This window comes from Capricornis sumatraensis, chromosome 3 (genome assembly GCF_032405125.1).
Source record: "Capricornis sumatraensis isolate serow.1 chromosome 3, serow.2, whole genome shotgun sequence".
Lineage (NCBI taxonomy): Eukaryota > Metazoa > Chordata > Mammalia > Artiodactyla > Bovidae > Capricornis > Capricornis sumatraensis.
The window spans coordinates 5,537,381-5,552,483 of record NC_091071.1 but is presented as its reverse complement, the minus strand read 5'-3'; the positions used below and the strand labels follow the sequence as shown (position 1 = coordinate 5,552,483).

The following is a 15,103-nucleotide window of genomic DNA, read 5'->3' as shown; positions in this document are numbered from 1 at the left end:
GTGCACGCAGCCTAGGGCCGGCCCCAGACGGTTCCTGGCTGAGCATCGTAGAGCCGGAGCGGTTTGTGCGCCACGAGAAGGGACAGGTCAAGCGGGGCTGAGACATTGTGAGCACACGACAGTGCTATTTGTTTGCAGCATCCCCCCTCCCCACAGCGCGACTGAACTAGTGAGCCTAAAAAACCAGCAAACGGAAGAAGTTAAACAGAGGGAACCACCTTGGAAGTGATCCCACACGGCCCAAAACATCAGAGAAGGGCCAGATATATTTTTACTATTTTTAAAATCATTCCTTTTTTTTTCTTTTTTCTTTTTTTTCTAACTTTTTTTTTAATTGTTAAGTCTTCTATTTCTCCTCTAATTTTTATTACTATAACCTACTATTACTATTTTAAAAAATAAAGACTTTTTTTTTTTTTAAGGCAAACACCATATATAGCCTTTGGATGGTTGTTGGTGGTTTTTTGCTTTTTGTTTTTGGTTTTGTTTTGTTTGTTTGTTTGTTTGTTTTAATAATTCTTGTTTTTTTTTCTTTCTTTCTTTCCTCCTTTTTCCTTCTGCTTCTTTTCTTTAATATTGTATTTTTGAAAATCCAACCTCTACTCTAGATTTTTAATCTTTGCTCTTAGGTTTTTGTTGTCAATTTTGTACATTTAAAAACCCAAACTTCACTACCCAAGTTTACCTGAGAGCGAGATTACTGGCTTGACCACTCTCTTCTCCTTTGGACTCTCCTTTTTCTCCACCAGGTGGCCTCTGTCTCTTTTCTCCCCCATCTCTTCTCTATCTAACTCTGTGAATCTCTGTGTCTTCCAGACGGTGGAGAACACCTAAGGAACTGGTTACTGGCAGGATTTGTCTCTCTCCTTCTCATTCCTCTCTCTTATCCTCCTGGTCACCTCTGTCTACTTCCTCCCTCCCCTCTTCCCCGTATAACTCCGTAAATACCTCTGAGCGGTCCAGACTATAGAGCGCACATTAGGAAGTGACTACTGGCTAGCTTGCTCTCTCCTCTTTTGATCTCACCGCATCCCATTCCAGTTACCTCTAACTACCCCCTCCATCTTTTCTTCTCCTTGTAACTCAGTGAACCTCTCTGAGTGTCCCTCAATGTGGAGAAACTTTTCATCTTTAACCTAGATGTTTTATCATCAGTGCTGTATAGATGGAGAAGTCTAGAGGCTACTGTAAAAATAAAACCGAAAACCAGAAGCAGGAGGCTTAAATCCAAAGCCTGAAAACATTAGAGAACTCTTGAATTCAGGGAACATTAAGCAATAGGAGCTCATCAAATGCCTTCATACCTACACTGAAACCAAGCTCCACCCAAGGGCCAACAAGTTCCAAAACAAGACATACCACTCAAATTCTCCAGCAACACAGGAACACTCCCCTGAGCTTCAATATACAGGCAGCTCAAAATTATTCCAAAACCTTTGATGTCTCATAACCCATTACTGGTCACTCCACTGCACTCCAGAGAGAAGAAACCCAGCTCCACCCACCAGAACTCCAACACAAGCCTCCCTAACCAGGAAACCTTGACAAGCCACTGATAGAACCCCACCCACAGTGAGGAAGCTCCATAATAAAGAGAACTCCACAAAATACCAGAATATAAAAAGGCCACCCCAAAATCAGCAATATAACCAAGATGAAGAGACAGAGGAATACTCAGCAGGTAAAGGAACAGGAGAGTTGCCCACCAAACCAAACAAAAGAGGAGGAAGTAGGGAATCTACCTGAGAAGGAATTCCGAATATTGATAGTGAAAATGATCCAAAATCTTGAAATCAAAATGGAATCACAGATAAATAGCCTAGAGACAAGGATTGAGAAGATGCAAGAAAGGTTTAACAAGGACCTAGAAGAAATAAAAAAGAGTCAAAATATAATGAATAACGCAATAAATGAGATCAGAAACACTCTGGAGGCAACAAATAGTAGAATAACGGAGGCAGAAGATAGGATTAGTGAAATAGAAGATAGAATGGTAGAAATAAATGAATCAGAGAGGAAACAAGAAAAACGAATTAAAAGAAACGAGGACAATCTCAGAGACCTCCAGGACAATATGAAACACTCCAACATTCGAATTATAGGAGTCCCAGAAGAAGAAGACAGAAAGAAAGACCATGAGAAAATCCTTGAGGAGATAATAGTTGAAAACTTCCCTAAAATGGGGAAGGAAATAATCACCCAAGTCCAAGAAACACAGAGAGTTCCAAAGAGGATAAACCCAAGGTGAAACACCCCAAGACACATATTAATTAAATTAACAAAGATCAAACACAAAGAACAAATATTAAAAGCAGCAAGGGGAAAACAACAAATAACACACAAGGGGATTCCCATAAGGATAACAGCTGATCTTTCAATAGAAACTCTTCAGGCCAGGAGGGAATGGCAAGACATACTTAAAGTGATGAAAGACAATAACCTACAGCCCAGATTACTGTACCCAGCAAGGATCTCATTCAAATACGAAGGAGAAATCAAAAGCTTTACAGACAAGCAAAAGCTGAGAGAATTCAGCACCACCAAACCAGCTCTCCAACAAATTCTAAAGGATATTCTCTAGACAGGAAACACGAAAAGGGTGTATAAACCCGAACCCAAAACAATAAAGTAAATGGTAACGGGATCATACTTATCAATAATTACCTTAAACGTAAATGGGTTGAACGCCCCAACCAAAAGACAAAGACTGGCCGAATGGATACAAAAACAAGACCCCTCTATATGCTGCTTACAAGAGACCCACCTCAAAACAAGGGACACATACAGACTGAAAGTGAAGGGCTGGAAAAAGATATACCACGCAAATAGAGACCAAAAGAAAGCAGGAGTGGCAATACTCATATCCGATAAAATAGACTTTAAAACAAAGGCTGTGAAAAGAGACAAAGAAGGCCACTACATAATGATCAAAGGATCAATCCAAGAAGAAGATATAACAATTATAAATATATATGCACCCAATATAGGAGCACCGCAATATGTAAGACAAATGCTAACAAGTATGAAAGGGGAAATCAACAATAACACAATAATAGTGGGAGACTTTAATACCCCACTCACACCTATGGACAGATCAACTAAACAGAAAATTAACAAAGAAACGCAAACTTTAAATGATACATTAGATCAATTAGACCTAATTGATATCTATAGGACATTTCACCCCAAAACAATGAATTTCACCTTTTTTTCAAGTGCTCATGGAACCTTCTCCAGGATAGATCATATCCTGGGCCATAAATCTAAACTTGATAAATTCAAAAAAATCGAAATCATTCCAAGCATCTTTTCTGACCATAATGCATTAAGATTAGATCTCAATTACAGGAGAAAAACTACTAAAAATTCCAACATATGGAGGTTGAACAACACACTTCTGAATAACCAACAAATCACAGAAGAAATCAAAAAAGAAATCAAAATATGCATAGAAACTAATGAAAATGAAAACACAACAACCCAAAACCTGTGGGACACTATAAAAGCAGTGCTAAAAGGAAAGTTCATAGCAATACAGGCATACCTCAAGAAACAAGAAAAAAGTCAAATAAATAACCTAACTCTACAACTAAAGCAACTAGAAAAGGAAGAATTGGAGAACCCCAGAGTTAGTAGAAGGAAAGAAATCTTAAAAATTATGGCAGAAATAAATGCTAAAGAAACAAAAGAGACCATAGCAAAAATCAACAAAGCCAAAAGCTGGTTCTTTGAAAGGATAAATAAAATTGACAAACCACTAGCCAGACTCATCAAGAAGCAAAGAGAGAAAAATCAAATCAATAAAATTAGAAATGAAAATGGAGAGATCACAACAGACACCACAGAAATACAAAGGATAATAAGAGACTACTATCAGCAGTTGTATGCCAATAAAATGGACAACATGGAAGAAATGGACAAATTCTTAGAAAAGTACAACTTTCCAAAACTGAACCAGGAAGATATAGAAAATCTTAACAGACCCATCACAAGCACAGAAATTGAAACTGTAATCAGAAATCTTCCAGCAAACAAAAGCCCAGGTCCAGAAGGCTTCACAGCTGAATTCTACCAAAAATTTCGAGAAGAGCTAACACCTATCCTACTCAAACTGTTCCAGAAAATTGCAGAGGAAGGTAAACTTCCAAACTCATTCTATGAGGCCACCATCACCCTAATACCAAAACCTGACAAAGATGTCACAAAAAAAGAAAGCTACAGGCCAATATCACTGATGAACATAGATGCAAAAATCCTCAACAAAATTCTAGCAATCAGAATCCAACAACACATTAAAAAGATCATACACCATGACCAAGTGGGCTTTATCCCAGGGATGCAAGGATTCTTCAATATCCGCAAATCGATCAATGTAATTCACCACATTAACAAATTGAAAAATAAAAACCATATGATTATCTCAATAGATGCAGAGAAGGCCTTTGACAAAATTCAACATCCATTTATGATAAAAACTCTCCAGAAAGCAGGAATAGAAGGAACATACCTCAACATAATAAAAGCTATATATGACAAACCCACAGCAAACATTATCCTCAATGGTGAAAAATTGAAAGCATTTCCCCTAAAGTCAGGAACAAGACAAAGGTGCCCACTGTCACCGCTACTATTCAACATAGTTCTGGAAGTTTTGGCCACAGCAATCAGAGCAGAAAAAGAAATAAAAGGAATCCAAATTGGAAAAGAAGAAGTAAAACTCTCACTGTTTGCAGATGACATGATCCTCTACATGGAAAACCCTAAAGACTCCACCAGAAAATTACTAGAGCTCATCAATGAATATAGTAAAGTTGCAGGATATAAAATCAACACACAGAAATCCCTTGCATTCTTATACACTAATAATGAGAAAGTAGAAAAAGAAATTAAGGAAACAATTCCATTCACCATTGCAACGAAAAGAATAAAATACTTAGGAATATATCTACCCAAAGAAACTAAAGACCTATATATAGAAAACTATAAAACACTGATGAAAGAAATCAAAGAGGACACTAATAAATGGAGAAATATACCATGTTCATGGATCAGAAGAATCAATATAGTGAAAATGAGTATACTACCCAAAGCAATTTACAAATTCAATGCAATCCCTATCAAGCTATCAGCCATATTTTTCACAGAACTAGAACAAATAATTTCAAGATTTGTATGGAAATACAAAAAACCTCGAATTGCCAAAGCAATCTTGAGAAAGAAGAATGGAACTGGAGGAATCAACTTGCCTGACTTCAGGCTCTACTACAAAGCCACTGTCATCAAAACAGTATGGTACTGGCACAAAGACAGACATATAGATCAATGGAACAAAATAGAAAGCCCAGAGATAAATCCACACACATATGGACACCTTATCTTTGACAAAGGAGGCAAGAATATACAATGGATTAAAGACAATCTCTTTAACAAGTGGTGCTGGGAAAACTGGTCAACCACTTGTAAAAGAATGAAACTAGATCACTTTCTAACACCGCACACAAAAATAAACTCAAAATGGATTAAAGATCTAAATGTAAGACCAGAAACTATAAAACTCCTAGAGGAAAACATAGGCAAAACACTCTCAGACATAAATCACAGCAGGATCCTCTATGATCCACCTCCCAGAATTCTGGAAATAAAAGCAAAACACAACAAAGGAAAGCAAGGTGAAAAGACAGCCTTCTGAATGGGAGAAAATAATAGCAAATGAAGCAACTGATAAACAACTAATCTCAAAAATATACAAGCAACTTATGCAGCTCAATTCCAGAAAAATAAACGACCCAATCAAAAAATGGGCCAAAGAACTAAATAGTCATTTCTCCAAAGACGACATACGGATGGCTAACAAACACATGAGAAGATGCTCAACATCACTCATTATCAGAGAAATGCAAATCAAAACCACAATGAGGTACCACTTCACACCAGTCAGAATGGCTGCGATCCAAAAATCTGCAAGCAATAAATGCTGGAGAGGGTGTGGAGAAAAGGGAACCCTCCTACACTGTTGGTGGGAATGCAAACTAGTACAGCCACTATGGAGAACAGTGTGGAGATTCCTTAAAAAATTGCAAATAGAACTACCTTATGACCCAGCAATCCCACTCCTGGGCATACACACTGAGGAAACCAGAATTGAAAGAGACACATGTACCCCAATGTTCATCGCAGCACTGTTTATAATAGCCAGGACATGGAAACAACCTAGATGTCCATCAGCAGAGGAATGGATAAGAAAGCTGTGGTACATATACACAATGGAGTATTATTCAGCCATTAAAAAGAATTCATTTGAATCAGTTCTGATGAGATGGATGAAACTGGAGCCGATTATACAGAGTGAAGTAAGCCAGAAAGAAAAACACCAATACAGTATACTAACACATATATATGGAATTTAGAAAGATGGCAATGACGACCCTGTATGCAAGACAGGAAGAAAGACACAGCTGTGTATAACGGACTTTTGGACTCAGAGGGAGAGGGAGAGGGTGGGATGATTTGGGAGAATGGCATTCTATCATGTATACTATCATGTAAGAATTGAATCGCCAGTCTATGTCTGACGCAGGATACAACATGCTTGGGGCTGGTGCATGGGGATGACCCACAGAGATGTTATGGGGAGGGAGGTGGGAGGGGGGGGTTCATGTTTGGGAACACATGTAAGAATTAAAGATTTTAAAATTTAAATAAATAAAGAAAGAAAGAAATAAATAAATAAATAAATAAAGTTAATCATGATGAAAAAGCAGAAACTTATATCCTAGATGAAGGGACAAGATAAAACCCCAGAAAAACAACTAAGTGAAGTGGAGATAGGCAACCTTCCAGAAAAAGAATTCAGAACAGTGATAGTGAAAATGATCCAGGATCTTGGGAAAAGAATGGAGGCAAAGATTGAGAAGATGCAAGAAATGCTTACTAAAGACCTGGAAGAATTGAAGAACAAACAAACAAACACAGGTGAATAACACACTGCTGCTGCTGCTGCTGCTAAGTCACTTCAGTCGTGTCCGACTCTGTGTGACCCCATAGACGGCAGCCCACCAGGCTCCCCCATCCCTGGGATTCTCCAGGCAAGAACACTGGAATGGGTTGCCATTTCCTTCTCCAATCCATGAAAGTGAAAAGTGAAAGGGAAGTCGCTCAGTCGTGTCTGACTCTTCACGATCCCATGGACTGTACCCCACCAGGCTCCTCCATCCATGACATTTTCCAGGCAAGAGTACTGGAGTAGGGGGCCACCGCCTTCTCCAGAATAACACACTAGGAGGAATTAATAGCAGAATGACGGAGGCAGAAGAACGGATAAATGACCTGGAGGACAGAATGGCGGAAATCTCTGCTGTAGAACAGAACATAGGAAAAAGAATGGAAAGAAATGAAGACAGCCTAAGAGACCTCTGGGACAACATTAAACACACCAATATTCATATTATAGGGGTCCCAGAAAGAGAAGAGAGAAAGAAAGGGCCTGTGCAAATATATGAAGAGAAAACAGCTGAAAACTTCCCTAACATGGGAAAGGAAGTAATCAGCCAAGTCCAGGAAGCACAGAGTCCCAGTCAGGATAAACCCAAGGAGGAACACACCAAGACACACAGTAATCAAACTGACAAAAATTAAAGACAGAGTTAAAACATTAAAAGAACAAGGGGAAAATGACAACTAACACACAAGCGAACTCTCATCAGGCTACGAGTAGATTTCTCAACAGAAACTCTACAAGCTGAAAGGAATGGCATGATATATTTAAAGTGATGAAAGGGAAGAAATTACAACCAAGAATACTCTACCCAGAAAGACTCTCCTTCAGACTTTATGGAGAAATCAAAAGCTTTCCAGTCAAGCAAAAGTTAAGAGAATTCAGCACCACCAAACCAGCTTTACAACAAATGCTAAATGAATTTCTCTAGGCAGGAAACACAAGACAAGGAAAAGACCTACAGAAAATAACCCCAAAACAATTAAGAAAACGGTAATAGAATCATTCATATCAATCATTATCTTAAATGTAAATGGATTACCGTAATGTAAATGGATTAAAGACACCAACCAAAAGACATAGACTGGCTGGTTGGATGAAAACGTATGCATGTATGCACTTCCACTTACTGCATCACTCTGCTTGACACACTCCCCCCAAAATTGTATGTAATTGTTTTATATTGTTTATTTAATCATGTTTCCATTATGGCAATTGTAATTATCTTTTATTTTTGTCTGACTGTTGATTGTGAAAACTGATAAACATCTTTTACTATTGTGATTATGATACTATTACTCACTTAATAACACTATATCTTGACTGGTCAACAGAAAAATAATAGAAGTCTATATCACCAAAACTAGGATCTAATAGGAAAACCTGTAATCACTTTTTAAAATCCAGATGCATATCAGAATTATCTGGAAACTTTCTGAAAAATACAAATGCTCAGGTATTGCTTGTTTTCCTCCAGAGCTCCACATGTTTCTAATGAGCAGTCATGTTTAAAAACAACTGGACTATATGATGATCTTTTACTTTTATCTAGTTTATTTCAGTTTTTCTATTTCATATTCAGTGCTCCCATTTCATTTATATTCTCCAGTTTTTCCATCTTTTCTTCTTTTTTTCCTTTGATGTTCTTCCTTGAACCTTTATCAAGTGTAGTAGAAAAGCATTTGTATACTACATATAAATATGTATAATATATATATTTTAGGAAACATGAATTTTTGCCTAACTAAAAAAATTATGACATTTCAATTTTACTTGTTTGACTTAGTATGAATAGAATGCTAGATTTCTAATTAAAAAATAGACATGCAACAAGTGACAAAGGTTTATGGTATGAAATAGGGAACTATAGTCAATATCTTATAATAACCTGTGATGGGAAATAATTTTGAAAATAATATATGTGTATTTGTATAACCAAATCACTTTGTGTGCACATTGTAAGTCAACTCTACTTCAATAAAATATATATTTTTTAAAAAGAGAGAGAAACATGTGGGAAAGGGTCATAAAATGCATTTATAGGCACATATTAGAATGTTCTGGAATAATGCATTTTATGCAATTAAAGGCAACCTAAGGAGGGAAAAAGTGGAAAAGGGGGGAAAGAGTGAGACACTGACAGAAAGTGATGCTAGGAGTCCCTGGGTATCAAAGTCTGGAGAAAAATGATGACCTGTGACTCTCCAGGCTTGATTCAGACTGTGGACCTGCATACCTGGTGGCTTCTAGGATCTCTGGGCAAAAAAGTCTCCAAAGCTTTACAACAAATGACTTCACTCCAAGAAGCTCTGGAGTGAGACTGTCCTCTATACCAAGAGGGGAGGGAGAGTGGGTAATTATACCAAGTGTATCCAACAGAAGTTTCCAGAATACTCACCCCCAAATTTTCCCATACTTTTTAAAACATTCTTCATCAAACTCACACATACCCTGCAAGGAAAAACAAAATTATTATATTAATATACTGTATTGAACCCTACCTCTAATTCACAAAACTATCATTTCTCACTGGCAGTTGGAGGGAAGTTCTTATTCACAAATGTCTTAAGGGAAAGGAGAGAAAATAGAGGAGATATTTGAAACCGACAATTTAAAATCACTCCTATCATACAGAGTGAAGTAAGCCAGAAAGAAAAACACCAATACAGTATACTAATGCATATATATGGAATTTAGAAAGATGGTAACGATAAGCCTGTATGGGAGACAGCGAAAGAGACACAGATGTATAGAACAGTCTTTTGGACTCTGTGGGAGAGGGAGAGAGTGGAATGATTTGAGAGAATGGCATTGAAACATGTATAATATCATATATGAAATGAATCGCCAGTCCAGGTTTGATGCATGATACTGGATCCTTGGGGCTTGTGCACTGGGATGACCCAGAGGGATGGTACGGGGAGGGAGGTGGGAGAGGGGTTCAGGATGGGGAACATGTGTATACCTGTGGCAGATTCATGTTGATGTAGGGCAAAGCCAATACAATATTATAAAATAATTAACCTCCAATTAAAATAAATAAATTTATATTAAAAAATAAATAAAATCACTCCTAAATATTCTTTGAATATTATAGATACTAAAACACTTACCCCTGTCAATGAATACTACTTACTCCTTGTCTTTCTGAAGGCTTTTCCTTGTGCATGTGTTGTCTAAAATCCTTTCATCTCTAATCCCCCATGGACATGTGAGAAAACTGAAGCTGAGAGACGTAAGAGTTTCCTACACACTCTTTCATCTCCTAGTTAAGCAGCCTTTTCATTTATCTCATGCGAATTCTAACAGAATAAGGAAGTTAAAGCACCAGTGATGTTTTTTAATCTCACAGATTTAAATAAGTCTAAGGAGTGTGTGCTGAATGAGAGAGTGAGTGAGTGATTGAGTGAATGACAAAGTGGACTTGCCTTCTAGTTTTCCAGCTCAACACAGAAAAAATGGGAAGATGCCACAACTACACAAAGGACAATGCGGTTTACATGCCTGGCCTGATTTTTTCCTTCTATAACTTAAAAAAAAAAAGCCTTTTGCTAAGTTTCTATTGTGATATTCGAACTGTGGTGTTGGAGAGGACTGTTGAGAGTCCCTTGGACTGCAAGGAGATCAAACCAGTCAATCCTAAAGGAAATCAACCATGAGTATTCATTGGAAGGACTGATGCTGAAGTTGAAGCTCCAATGCTTTGGCCACCTGATGCAACAAGCTGACTCATTGGAAAAGAACCAATACTGGAGAAGTGGGCGACAGATGATGAGATGGTTGGATGGCATCACTGACTCAATACATCAGTTTGAGCAAACTCCAGGAGATGGTGAAGGACAGGGAACCCTGGTGTGCTTCAGTCCATGGGGACACAATTGAGCGACTGAACAACAAACAATGAAGCAAATGAAGTTCTCAGAAATGTGGGGTTTTTAGGTGCATCTACTAAGAAGTTCATCTCAGAAAGGTTGATAGGAAATTACTGCTTCTTCAGATGGAAAAATATTCAGGAAGTTAATGAGCAGTAATGAGATAATGACAATCTCAGTTGGGAGAATTGGGATCTAAGAAACAATCCTTATGTCTGCTGGAAAGGAAATCTGAGTCAGACAGCAGCCGGCACACAGGGCTCTGCCCATGGACAGCTGGACATAGTTCACGACCTTCAGTTGAGGGACCAGGCCCTGGGGGAATCATCAGAGCATGATGAATATTAAGATTCAGCCAGAATTCACAGTCCATCTGCTATCTGGTACATTCCCTCCAGTTAAATTAAAATTAAATTAAATTTTTAATAATTTTTTCAAACCATATCCTTTCTAGTGAATTTGCATATGTGATTCTGTCTTATTTTTTAAAACTCCACAACTTGTTTGGTCATTAAATATCTGAAGCAAATAGACAACCACCATGTTGCCTCAGTTACACTCATTCCCTGTTCAAACTAACCCGTGAGGTGCCTGCTCTGAAGGCACAGAAAAAGTAGAAAGCTTTTGTTCCATCTCTCAAATCCCAAAAGATGTCATGTGTAGCAAGAGGTAGAGCAGAAAATGGAAAAAAACAAACAAACTGCAGGCATCAGCAGTTCCTGAGAGAATCCAAGTATGGGCAAATTACCTGATATGTTAAAAACTAAAGTGTCCTGCCAGGAGCCAGCGTGAGGAACTCTGCCCATGGCCAAGGTCATGAGGAAGGAGGCTCGGCATTATGCAAAGGCGGGATCGAGCATCAGGAGACCCCCTGTTCCCGAGCATCTACCCCCAAAACCAGAGTCTGCCTACTTTACTGCTTTATGCTCTCATCTACACCTCTGACTTTACGGGGGGCTGTCCCCCACCACCTCTCTCAGGAAGGAGTTAACTTACAGCTCCAGTCAATAAAAATTCCTGGGCATGACAAGAGTGTTTCAACTTACAAACTCCTCTGAAGGTTCTCTAGCCTGCCTGAACAGGTTCGTCCGGCCACATGTGATTATTCACAGCCTCCCAACCGTGAGAGGCACGAGATGCTTTAAACTTTCTAAATACAGATTCTTTTGAGAAGTTAGAAAATTATTAGTATAGTATAGTGAGTTGATTAGGAATTATATTGGTGAAGGGTTTTTTATTTGTTGAGCCAATATTTGCCGCTAAATCTCCATATTCATTATAAGGGCAGGGAATATAACTAGCATATAGGAGAAATAAGTATTAACCTTTGTCTGGTTATATTCTTTGTCCATTTTTTATTTAAGCCTTAGTGATTTTTGTTCTTTGATTGTAAGATGTTTTTAAATAACAGCTCTTCTTAATCTGATGCCAAATATTTCTCCTTTATTTGATTTTTATTTTATGTTTTAAATATTTAGAAATAATTTTTTTATGTAATCAAAAAAATATTAACCTTTAAGATTAATCATGTTAAACCTTATGCTAAGTAAATTCCTTTCTTAATTGTAACCCACTACACTCTCACCCTATAGGAATGCAACTTTATCTGGTACCTTCGGAGGGTGGCGCCTGGTTTAAGAAAAAATCACCCCTGGAAAAAATAAGTTTTCTGGTTGACTGACCATTATCAGAAAGGGGTACAAAATGTCAGCAGGCCTCATGGCCAGAAGATGATGTAAAACCCCTAAAACCTTTGTATACATTTATATGAAGCACCTGATTTTGACAAGGGTCAGGTCTGCTGACCCCGTGTGACTCTGTATTCTATCTCTATGTGTAACAAAAAGTATATAAGCAAACCTGAAAATAAAGAAAACTGATCAGTTTCTGGAAAGACTGATTCCCCCATGTCGTTCTTTCTTGTTCTCCGCTTTTCTGGCTAAATTCCCACCTGGAGCGTGGGTACTTGCCAAGTCTCCTAATTTTGCCCTGGCTTCTAAGACCCACGCGCGAGAGAGCCCAAGGCAGAGCACCCTCCGCTACTCAAGCGGGCACCGGTGGCCTACGTAAGTGGAGCAAACCTCTTGTCTTGAAGTTTTATTGGTATTCCACGTAAACCAAGTTATTCAGCCTCTTTTTCTCCACTAATTTTCCTACTACACTATTCTTTTCTAATCTCTGTTTATATTTCTAATTAAATAGCTTTTTCCTAGGATGCCAATTCCATCTCCCCTTCAAATTACCCTGGATCCACTGGGGCTGGACCCCGGCAGTGTCCAAGCAATTCAGGAGGAAAGGGACAAAAGGGTACCCAGAGCTTATGCTACCAACAAGGCACATCCAACACTAGTGTACACAGCATAATGAGCCACAACCAGGCATCCCTTCATGCTTTTCTCCTGATAATTAGTAGGGTTGTGCCTTGCTGGGAGTCTGCACCGGGCAGAAAGAAGATCCTCTCCACAAAGCTTACAAGATGGAACTTCAAGTCCTGTGCTGACTCAGCCAAGAGAGCTCGACTGTCTGAGGAGGCAAACTTGAGGCTCCTGAAAGCTGACAATAGAGGCCTTGGGTAAAAATGTCATGTGTGGTGGGGTCTACGATGCCATTTCTGGGAAGTAAGAAAACTCTCAACTGCCTCCTGAGGAGAATTTTTACTATGGAACTCATCTGGGATTTGCAACCATAAGAAGCATAAAAAGGGACATCAAGCAACACGCACCTTTCGGTAGGACAGAATGTTTCCAAAATAAGGTAGAGGTCTTGGCCCAGGAACTCCCAACTTCTTAAAAAGCCCATAGGAATACGTTCCATATCTGTGAATTGAGAGAGAAAATCCAGGTCACGGATTGTGGAATAAGTGCTGGAGCTGCCCAGTCACTAACTCGAAACAGGAACCATCAGCCTAGAGAGGTAATATATAGGTAATAAATAATAACAGCAATTCCAAAAGCAATAATTACTTTCACTCATCTTCTTTTCCTCCTCCATAGTGAGACCACAAATAGCAGCTGAAATCTTGATGGTCCCAATCCTAGAGTGGATGCTTGATAAATATTTACAATTTGAGAGCTCCTGGGAGGTTTAGGCTATAATTCCTCCAAAAAATTCATTCATATGTATTAAGTAAGTTGACTCTTTCATGACTTAGAGATTCTCATTCTAAGTACACAGGGGAAATTTTTTTTTTCTGTCTCAAACGTGAGATTTTGAATAACTGCATCCACCCGAGCATAACATGGCATTGTTCTTATACTTATCCTTTTCCTTCCCTTTATGCTGTTGTTGTTGTTTAGTCACTCAGTCACGTCTGACTCTTTGTGACCCCATGGACTGAAGCATGCCAGGCTTCCCTGTCCTTCACCATCTCCTGGAATTTGCTCAAATTCATGTCCATTCAGTCAGTGATGCCATGCAACCATCTCATCCTCTGTCACCCCCTTCTCCTCCTGCCCTCAATCTTTCCCAGCATCAGGGTGTTTTCCAAGGAGTCAGTTCTTTGCGTTGGAGCTCCCGCCACGATCTGACCTCATTTTAAGATCTGATTCTTCTTAACTCTGTCTTCACAAGCAGGCATTAAAACAAGCACTGCTTTTTATTTTAATTAAAATAATATTAGTTTATTAAGCATAACTTGCTTTATTATTTAATGGCAATTCAGTTCAGTTCAACCACTCAGTCCTGTCCGACTCTTTGCAACCCCATGGACTGCAGCATACCAGGCCTTCCCTGTCCATCACCAACTTCCAGAGTTTACTCAAACTCATGCGCATTGAGTCAGTGATGCCATCCAACCATCTCATCTTCTGTTGTCCCCTTCTTCTCTCGCCTTCAATCTTTCCCAGCTTCAGGGTCTTTTCCAATGAGTCAGTTCTTTACATCAGGTGGCCAAATTATTGGAGTTTCAGCTTCAGCATCAGTCCTTCCAATGAATATTCAGGACTGATTTCCTTTAGGATTGTCTGGTTGGATCTCCTTGAAGTCCAAGGGACTCTCAAGAGTCCAACACGACAGTTCAAAAGCATCAATTCTTTGGTGCTCAGCTTTCTTTATAGTCCAACTCTCACATCCATACATGACTACTGGAAAAACAATAGCTTTGAATAGATGGACCTTTGTTGGTAAAGTAATGTGTCTGCTTTTTAATATGCTGTCTAGGTTGTTCATAGCTTTTCTTCCAAGGAACAAGCATCTTTTAATTTCATGGCTGCAGTCACCATCTGCAGTGATTTTGGAG

At 38.8% G+C, this 15,103-nt stretch overlaps 2 protein-coding genes across 2 annotated transcripts in view; one reads left to right on the top strand and one right to left on the bottom strand.

Moving 5' to 3' along the window:
* ZNF3 (zinc finger protein 3) overlaps window positions 1-15,103 on the top strand; it is a 527,297-nt gene that overhangs the window by 256,111 nt on the left and 256,083 nt on the right. The window lies entirely within an intron of this gene.
* Window positions 1-15,103, bottom strand: part of LOC138076617 (cytochrome P450 3A24-like) — a 67,488-nt gene that overhangs the window by 47,588 nt on the left and 4,797 nt on the right. Inside the window, exons 2-3 of the mRNA XM_068968867.1 lie at window positions 13,589-13,682; window positions 9,393-9,445 (exon numbers count right to left, since the gene is read on the bottom strand). Of these exons, the coding sequence (XP_068824968.1) occupies window positions 9,393-9,445; window positions 13,589-13,682 (147 nt within the window). The remainder of the gene's footprint in view (window positions 1-9,392; window positions 9,446-13,588; window positions 13,683-15,103) is intronic.